Below are 10,198 nucleotides of genomic sequence, written 5' to 3'. Positions count from 1 at the left end.
TTTGTTGAAGATGATAACAAACCATCTACTAGTAATAATATTTTGATGCATAACTGTCAAAAGCATTCAGTTGTAGTTGAAGCATGTGTTGGAGATAATGACAAATTACCCAGTCGCAGTATTTTGATAAATAAACAAAAACCGTGTTCAGCTGAGGTGGAATCATATGTTCTAGATAACGATAAACCACCAAACAGCCAAAATATTTTGACAAATAACCGTCAAACGCATTCAGCTCAGATGGGGGCATGCATTGAAGATAATGAGAAACCACCAACTAATCGCAGTATTTCGACAAATAAAAAACAAACGTATTCAGCTGAGGTGAAAACATTTGTTAAAGATGACGATAAACCATCAAGTAACCAAAATATTTTGATATATAAACTTCAAACGCGTTCAGCTAACGTGAAAGCAAGGGTTGAAGATAACGACAAGCCATCAACCAGTCAAATCATCACAACACTTGCACATCAAAGAAGTGCAAATAACGTGAATGTAAGTTTAGGAGATGACGACAAACCATCAACCAGTCAAATATCAATTACAAATACACAACAGAGAAATACAAATAACGTGAAAGCAGTTGACGACAAACCAACCAGTCAAATATCCATTAGACATGTACAACAAGGAAGTACAAATAACGTGGAAGCAATTGTTGAAAATAACGACAAACCATTCACTAGTCAAAACATCATAACACATGCACATCAAAGAAGTGCAAATAACGTGGATGTAAATATGGAAGATAACGACCAACCATCAAACAGTCAAAATTTCATGACTCTTGAGCATCAAAAAATTGCGCATACCATGGAAACATTTGTTGAAGATGGCGTTAAACCATCAAGCAGCCAAAATATTTTGACTCATAAACATCAAAAGTATTTACTTCTGGATGCATGCGATGAAGATAATGTCAAACTACCAACTAGTTGCAGTATTTCGACAAATAAAAAACAAACGTATTCAGCTGAGGTGAAAACATTTGTTAAAGATGACGATAAACCATCAAGTAACCAAAATTTTTTGATATATAAACTTCAAGCGCGTTCGGCTAACGTGGAAGCAAGGGTTGAAGATAACGACAAACCATCAACCAGTCAAAACATCACAACACATGCACATCAAAGAAGTGCAAGTAACGTGAACGTAAGTTTAGCAGATGAGGACAAACCATCAACCAGTCAAATATCAATTACACGTACACAGGAAAGTAATACAAATACCTTGAAAGCAGTTGACGACAAACCAACCAGTCAAATATCCATTAGACATGTACAACAAGGAAGTACAAATAACGTGGAAGCAATTGTTGAAGATAACGACAAACCATCCACTAGTCAATACATCATAACATATGCACATCAAAGAAGTACAAATAACGTGAATGTAAGTATAGAAAATGACGACCAACCATCAAACAGTCAAAATTTCATGACTCATGAGCATCAAAAAATTGCGCATAGCATGAAAGCACTTGTTGAAGATGGCGTTAAACCGTCAAGCAGCCAAAATATTTTGACTCATAAACATCAAAAGTATTCACATCCGGATGCATGCGTTGAAGATAATGTCAAACTACTAACTAGTCGCAGTATTTCGTCAAATAAAAAACAAACGTATTCAGCTGAGGTGAAAACATTTGTTAAAGATGACGATAAACCATCAAGCAACCAAAATATTTTGATATATAAACTTCAAGCCCGTTCAGCTAACGTGGAAGCAAGGGTTGAAGATAACGACAAACCATCCACTAGTCAAAACATCATAACACATGCACATCAAAGAAGTGCAAATAACGTGAATGTAAATATGGAAGATGCCGACCAACCATCAAACAGTCAAAATTTCATGACTCATGAGCCTCCAAAAATTGCGCATAGCATGGAAGCATCTTTTAAACACAATAATAAGCTATCACTTTACGAAAAGTGGAGACGAATACATATCTTTATATCAAAGAAAGTAACAACCAAGTAAAAATTTGGTCGTCAAATAATTAAATGATTTAGTTGTATCAAAATTAAATAATCAAATCAAAACAATAAATAGCTATACAGATCTAGCTGCGTGTAATGCTCTGAATTTAAAAAACAAGTAATATATATCTTATCCTTTCGATAAAAATTTTAATACTGTAGGTATATTATTAAAGCTTTAACGACTTATAAAAAAATATACTTAATAAGTACTTAATAAATAAATAAATAAATCTAAATCTTTAATCATTATTATTATTATAAGGTATTCATTCGGAACAGTTTTTGCTATGGCCGGGATCAAAAGAATACTACTATTACTAAAGTTATGAATTGCTTCACATATTGATAGATACTGGTCAAGTGTTATTTTTTTTAAAGATAATCTTAAGTTGCTTGGTATTTATTTGTACTTATATCTAATTTTGAAACTGACCAAAGCTTATTTAATATTAGAAATAAAAATTTAGATCGTTACAGTAGCATTTTACCATTATTATTTGTGGAAAAAATTCTTTTTTGACCAAAATTCTGCATTAGTTAAAATTTTATTCCTAAATTGTGTATTTGTAGATTTGCTTGTGAAAACTTTGATCGTGGCAAAATCTGGATAGTACTAGTATACTGCATTTATATATGTTGAATTATTTAAAATTTTGCATCGTTAGTTAGAGTTGTGACATCGCATAACAAAGTCCATTTTAGCACAAATAATAGATCACTATAATATTTTCCATAGTGATCGCTATTAATAGTTTGCTTCGACCAATGACTTGGCCTGTATTATGTCAAGGGAGGTATATTATATTAGAAAACATTTGTACATTTTTTTTTTCAACACACTAAATTAATTATATCTTATCATATCTACCATCAACTAAATAAAAAAATTTTTCCCAAAATGTGGGTCTTTGAATTTTATTAAAGTAGCTTATAAAAAAATATCAGCCAAATCGAAGATAATGAGAAAAAGGCGCGGAGATGATGTTGTAAGCAATATTAAGTTAAGTCTAGATATAGGAATATAGCTATAAAATCTATATCTATACTATAGAATCTATTCTATAGTAATTAAAATTGATATATGTTTTTAATATTTCATTATTGAAGTTTTTGATTAATATTGGTACTTAAATATAAAATATATCGAAATTATATAGTTTTTGTTATTGGTTTTAGATTTTATTGTTATATATGTGGGGTTGGCAATGCTTTTAGCTAAGAAGTAGTAGAAAAGAAACAGTAGAAAAGAAGCAGTAGAAAGGAAGTGTTTGACGAATCAAATCGAAAGTGTTTGATTGTTATATATCGTGGGTTCTGACACCTACTTGTATGTGGGCTTGATTTATTTAATAGAAAATATGATTTAATTAAAATATAAGTATCAAATATGTTCGACTAGTTTCGTCGAGGTCTTCCTTTCTACTACTTCTTATGCCTTGTTTTCACTATGTCATTTTAAATGACAATTATAATTGACGGGTGTGTCAAATGCGTTTTCATTACATGAGAAGAATGCGTATATGATATCATATGACTACCCGTTTTCATTATACTGACAATATTTGACATTGAAAATGACCTAGTGGAAACGAGGCATTAGTTAAAATCTTTGCTAATCACACATATATATAGAATAATATATTATTATATTAAATGTGTATAATAAGATTTTCTGTTCATATGTATAAGTCTTTTATAATAGTCATTGATTTTGAAGACAGTTTATTGAATTAATTTATCTAGTTTTAATGGTCTTCATTGCAAGTATATTTATATCTACAACTGAATCTATTCATATTCTATCTATTTCCATTTTAAATGGTGCAAACTGAATTGTTTTTAGTTAAAAAAAAAATAAAAAATGTGATATAAAACTAAAATAACAAAAATATATTTCAAAATGTTCAAAAGATAGCAAAAAATTTATATCAAATTTTTGTTTACATAGCTGTAAAAATTTTACAAATGCCATTGTTTTTATTATATTTTTTTAAATCATCAATAGTAGATCACCTCTTAATAATATTTGAATTTTTATTCTTTATGTAGATACATAGAGTATCTTACTTAAGTATTTACAAAGTGACCCAAAAAATGTTGAAATATATTTTTTCTGGTTGCATTTTGTATTTCTAGTAAAAATGGAAATGAATCAAAAATACCTCAAAAATACAGCGTTCTTTAAAAAATTTCATTCATTTTAAGAGCAATAATACTTATTTCAATAATTCACTCAATTATATTAAATATTTTTAATATCTTTTATTTACTGGAACTATCTAACTTTTGCAATATTTTAGTTTTTGTGTAATATTTATGCTTCCTTGTCTTATTTTTTTTTTATTACAATATTTTTATAAATTTATTCATTTATGCAATAAAATAAAACATTAAATATTTTACAAATATTTTTTGTGTATTTTTTTATTTGGTGAGTTAGTTTGCATTTTATGAACGGAAATGTTAATTTCTGGTTGTATTTAGAAATTCTATGAAAACATATTTTTAATATGTAAATAATCGTTTGTATTGTATAATTACAACTTCAAAAAATCATTTATTTATTAGCCAGCCTTCGACCAGAATAAATTGAAATTATTTATGCATTTAAATTGCTAAAATAGAAAATAACTTTAATATATACAAAAACTGAAAAAATATTCTCATCAAAATAAAAATATTTGAAATGCTAAATTACAGAATAAGAAACTATTTGCCTTCGGTTGCTTGAATTTTGAATTGAAAAAAAGGAAGAGGATTTTATCATAGATAAAAATATAGTTTTTAGTATTTAAATAGCTGCCTGCCCTCAGGAACTGAGCTGAAAGCCTTGACAGCATATACATGACATCTGTTTAATTATATTATTTTATATTTTGCAAATTACTGTAAAAATAAATTAAATAAATAAAGAACTACACATTTCGGAGTTCTGAACTATTTTAAAATTATTTTAAATAAAAACAATAAATAAATTTATTTACAAAAAATTTTTATATGCAGTGATAATTCTATCAAAGACGGGACTGACTGCTAAAGAGAACTGTCTGCTTTAAAAAAGGCATTTCGCATTAAAAATTTTAAACAACAATTAGCAATATTGCACGGGTAATTGATATTTGTTTATAAAAGTATCATAAACAAGGAATATAAAGCTCCTCTACCATCATAATATACAATATATAACTAACTGTTACTCAATCACATCAATGTAAAAGCCATTCAACTGCTGGATATTACCAATGAACTAAGAAGGCTAAAGCAAACAAAACCTCATGAGTTAACATAGATAATATTATATTATAAATTATTTGTATTATAAATTATTGTACTATTATTATAAATTATAGTATTAGTATTGTATTATTATTTGTATTATAAATTATAAAACGCTAGACGAATTCATTGAAGCAGTTGCTTTCCGCTTTATTGATATTTTGACTCCCATCTTTGACATCTCTCGACTTTTGCCTTTAGGCTACTTGAAATTAAAGGTTTATATTAGTAAGCCAAGAACGCTATATATACTTAAGGCCAACATTTACCTAGAAACAGTGGTCAAAATATTGGCAACTCAATTGAAAATGCCTAAACATAGACACATAACGCCATTTTAGCTAAGCGTGGCCACTTGCAGGATGTGATCTACAGAAAGTGATACCCTATAACAACTAAGTTTCCTTAAAAGCATGGTATCACATAGGTAGACCAGAATATAAACCTTCATTTTTCTCTTTTTCATTTTCGTACTTAAATTTAACTAACAAATTTGATTTCTATATCTATATTCTATATCTAAATTATATTTCAAATGGAGTAGACAATATAGGTTAGTACTATAAAATAAATATCGCTATGAAACACTGTCTTAATTAATCCATATATAATTAAGTTAAATTTGCAAAACCTCATTTGCCTTTTATACCTCATTGATATATCACAAAGTCTGAATAACATCGGGGTGGTTCTTAATTCTTAAAGCACTATACCATAACTGCATTTTTGACGAATATTATAGGTAAATTATAGATATTTATTATGATAATTCAAAATAATATTAAATTTATATTTATTTTTTAAAATGGTAGAGATAAGAAGAGGTGTTATATAGCATCTGAATTTTTTTCAGGTTGTTCTGGATGTTCTGTGCATTAATAGTTTCATATATATTATATAAGCATGAATTATATATTAAATAATTGATATAAATACAAACTCATACTTTTTATACATTACAAACATACTCGTATACTAAAATCTCGCCAGTATTTTAAAGACATAACTTAAAGATTTCCTTGCTTTTTTTCGCTTTGTCCTCAATAAATTTATTATTCTTATTTTTAAATGACGAATTAAATCTATAATTAAGTTTAAAATTTTACGTATTTCATAAAAATTAATTTATTCACTTATTTTTTTATTATTTTTTTTTTTTTGTATATTTTATAATTTTTTTAATTCTTTAATTCTATTTTTGCTGCACAAATTTTGTGAACATGACCACGTGTTAAAAATCCAAAACTGTCAAGAATCGATATGCAAATTAAATTTGAATTTTAGTATTTCCAGATCAGAGCGCAACAACACAGCACAACGCACATCATCATCGCATCAGTAACAGTACTCCAATAACAACAACAACAGCAACAACAACAATTGCAGCATCAGCAACGGCAACAGAAATGGTATTAGCATGCATGACTGACATTGCTTGGAGCACATCAATGGAGAAGTGTATGTCCATGCGTTATGCATGTGTGCATAGATGGTTGGATTGTATCCATGCATACAAAAGCTGCCAACAAATAACCCAGGACAAAATACAAGAGGAAGGATATTATAGCTGAATATAAGCATTAAGTCATACTCAAGTATTCAGATATGAAAGTATATTTACAAGTTACTTTCTAAAAGCGGGATCTTATTCCGGGACTGCTTGTAGAACGATCGATTTCGATTAATAATATGATAAGCCTGATTTGTATGCCCGAATCACTTTAAAGCTATGTGAATAAGTAAAATATTTTCCTACCTATTAATAGAGATAAAGAAAAAGAAGGTGTACTATACCAACCTAGCGACCTTTAATCTGAGGTCTAATCTTAAGGTTCATCTAATATTTTCGATTATTAGAACCTAATGAAGAGTAACTTATAATTTATAACAAGATACTTTCGGTTAACCTAACAATTACAAAAATTGGCATAGTTTTGAGTGGAATTTGCAGGTACTGCAAACAGAGAGAAGAGATTGTGAAGATACCCTTCAACTCCTGGTTGAATACATATAACCCGATGACGATTTAATACTCCGAAAAATAAAACAATAAAACTACTATATACTGAGAAAGTGAAATTTAGAAAGTCATTCTAAGTCCATGATTTTGGTACAACAGACGATAAAATCTCGGTGCTAAATCCTCTCATTATTATAATTGATATACAATATGTCATTTGAATCAAGTAAGCATTTCACTAAGGAATAAAAATGTCTAGTTTTAGCTTAGGTACCTAGTAGTGACCAATAACGCTCACGACACGTGAAACATTCTTGCACCTGAATTCTGAAACCCCATTAGTTCATGCACACTATATAGTATGATCTAATATGTATCTTAACGTGAAATGTAAAATAAATCTTATCTAGTGAAGTAGTTTAAGAATCTGAATCTATTTTCCGAATATTGCATGGTCATAGTACATATCTGCATATACTTTTATACCTTATTGTAACGTGTAAAACTTATAAACGACTCACAGAGAAAATCTTATGACGATAGATATTATAACAAATCTACATTTAACGCAAACTAAACAATAATTATTTTCTGCCCCAAAAATAAACTGACTGTGTATCTATGTATTTTATAGGCCCTTAAAACTACAGACAGTATATACCTATTCAATTCTTTATCTACTGATAAGTAAAGGGTACCCAAAAAAAAAGGCTTCCATGTTTATTTCGGAAAAGCAGTATTTCACCGCAGTGTGTTTTAGCAATAGTCAGACTAAGTGACCCATAGGCTCCTAGAACTAGAGACAATATATATTTTCAATATAAAATTCTACAAATACCTATGAGTGCTATTTACTCATACAAAAAATAAATATATCCATCTTAAATTCAAAGAAATAGTAGATTATGTTATTTGTTTTGAATACATACTTTAAGCTGAAATAATTCATATCCATATTTTCTAGTAGTAGTCATACTAAGGGACCTATAGAATTTTAAAACCAGAGACCTCATATGTTTAAAATTCAATTCTACACATACTGAGGAGTATGATCTTATATAAAGATAAATATAAAGATAAACGTTTCTGCCTTAAATTTATAGAAAAAACTGGTTATCTGTTTGAATAGATACTTTAAGCTGAACTATTTTGTCTCTGTATTTCCTAATAGTAATCAAACTATTAACGTCTAGTATTATACTAAGAGTTTATATATGACATATATATTAGAGAAATTGAATCTTACATGTAATTTATCTTTTAATAATAACTTATAAAATATTATTCATTCAATAGAAGTCTGTTATTATGCATAGTGTTGCCACATATTTCTACTGGGATATTTCTGTTGCTTGTTGCTTTCAGTAACAACGGAAAAAAAGATGTCTTTAGCCTATTGTGGTGCAATATTATTTTAATATTTTCAGCAAAATTTAATTATTTTCAATTTTAACAATACGAGTATGGCTATATGTATGCATATATCTTGTATATTAAAATGATATTGTTCACTACAATTGAGTTTTAATAATTTTATGGCAACACATATTTAAAACATACGAGTATTGATTTTAAATTAAATGGACTGTAACCGATATAAAATGATTAAGAGTTAAAAAAAGAAGCTATTCGAAAGTATTTTTAAATTTTAAATTTATTTTTTATGAAATTTGTTATATACTATAGCATGTTTGATATTAGAATTTTTTTTTGTAATATTTAAAAAACCCTATGCATACATTTAATGAAGTTATATATATATTCAATAATACCTATTACAAATCTATATCGAGATCCTGTTGATTATAGTATCGTAAGAACCAATAAGACTGTGTAAGGCTTACATATAGCTACAGTACCGCATCCTAATGTATGTTCATCAAATAATTATGCAGAAAAATATACGGTATTTACAAAGCGCAAACTTATGGGGCTCTGTTTAATCTTATTAGTTCTGTTACGAGTAATAAAAGAAATGATCGAACTTGGAGAAAAATTGACTCAAATTGACTCATCCATTAGGCATCCATTCATATTGAAGAAAGAGCTATCTGAGCCATGTTTGCAGCATACTTCTGGAAAAATGAAAACAACTTGAATTGTTACCGTTAATAGCACCCAGACTGGACCTATAAATAATGATTTCATTTTTCATTTATGATTGGAAATTTGGAAATACTCCGGACCACTTTGGTTTTAACGCGTCTACTCTAAATGTTGTATATTAACACACATCAACGTTTTTTTAAAGTAACTGTTGGTGCTTTCAGGTTTTGTGGATTTCAGATGACTCGCCCTTAAGTCGTAAGAATAAACAAAACAAATACGAGGAAGGAAATCTTAAATCAAATAAGGAAATAAGACTGATTGAAGTAGGTTCAGTATTACAATTTGTCGAGGAAATTGAACTTGGAAGAAAACGTTAGTGCCATGAATAGGGCACCATAGATTTTAAGGTTGCAGAGCCAAATCTTGGAAAATAATAATAATAATAAAATAAGTAATCGATCACTGCAACGTCTGCAGAAATGGAGAAAGGGGATGTATTTCTAGAACCTGTGCTTTACTTGGTGCTTACATTGGCGAGACTTAAGCGATGATATGAGACTTATGTTCGTATGAAAAAACGTATTATTTGCAAATTTTATTTGCTAACAGAAATTTGAATACGTTAGTAAAAATATGAGACCTTATGCAAAAATCTTGCCAAAGTCTGGCCAGTGTGACACTGGATTACCAACGCTGAAGAATTTTTTGTAGAAATGTTTAAGATCATTATTCTATATGAAATATTTCAAATATAAAGTATACACGTATATATTTTTTCATAGTATATATTTGAAAAAGTTCTAGAAAATATAAACGTTCACAGTTGCATATATGTATTTGAAAAAATTTTAGAGAATTGGAACTGCAATGGATATTTTCCAGCACATTTCTCCTTTTTCTATTATAATTGATCCAGGCCTATTTT

General features: G+C 28.5%; 1 protein-coding gene across 1 annotated transcript in view; it reads left to right on the top strand.

The window, feature by feature from the left end:
• The window catches only part of LOC119676383, a 2,760-nt gene extending 774 nt beyond the window's left edge, over positions 1-1,986 (top strand). Inside the window, exon 2 of the mRNA XM_038087620.1 lies at positions 11-1,986. Within this exon, the coding sequence (XP_037943548.1) occupies positions 11-1,986 (1,976 nt within the window). The remainder of the gene's footprint in view (positions 1-10) is intronic.
• Positions 1,987-10,198: the final 8,212 nt, after the last annotated feature.

The sequence above is a fragment of the Teleopsis dalmanni genome, chromosome 2 (genome assembly GCF_002237135.1).
Source record: "Teleopsis dalmanni isolate 2A chromosome 2, ASM223713v2, whole genome shotgun sequence".
Taxonomy (NCBI): domain Eukaryota; kingdom Metazoa; phylum Arthropoda; class Insecta; order Diptera; family Diopsidae; genus Teleopsis; species Teleopsis dalmanni.
The sequence above is the reverse complement of the archived record's forward strand: the minus strand, read 5'-3'. Positions and strand labels throughout refer to the sequence as shown.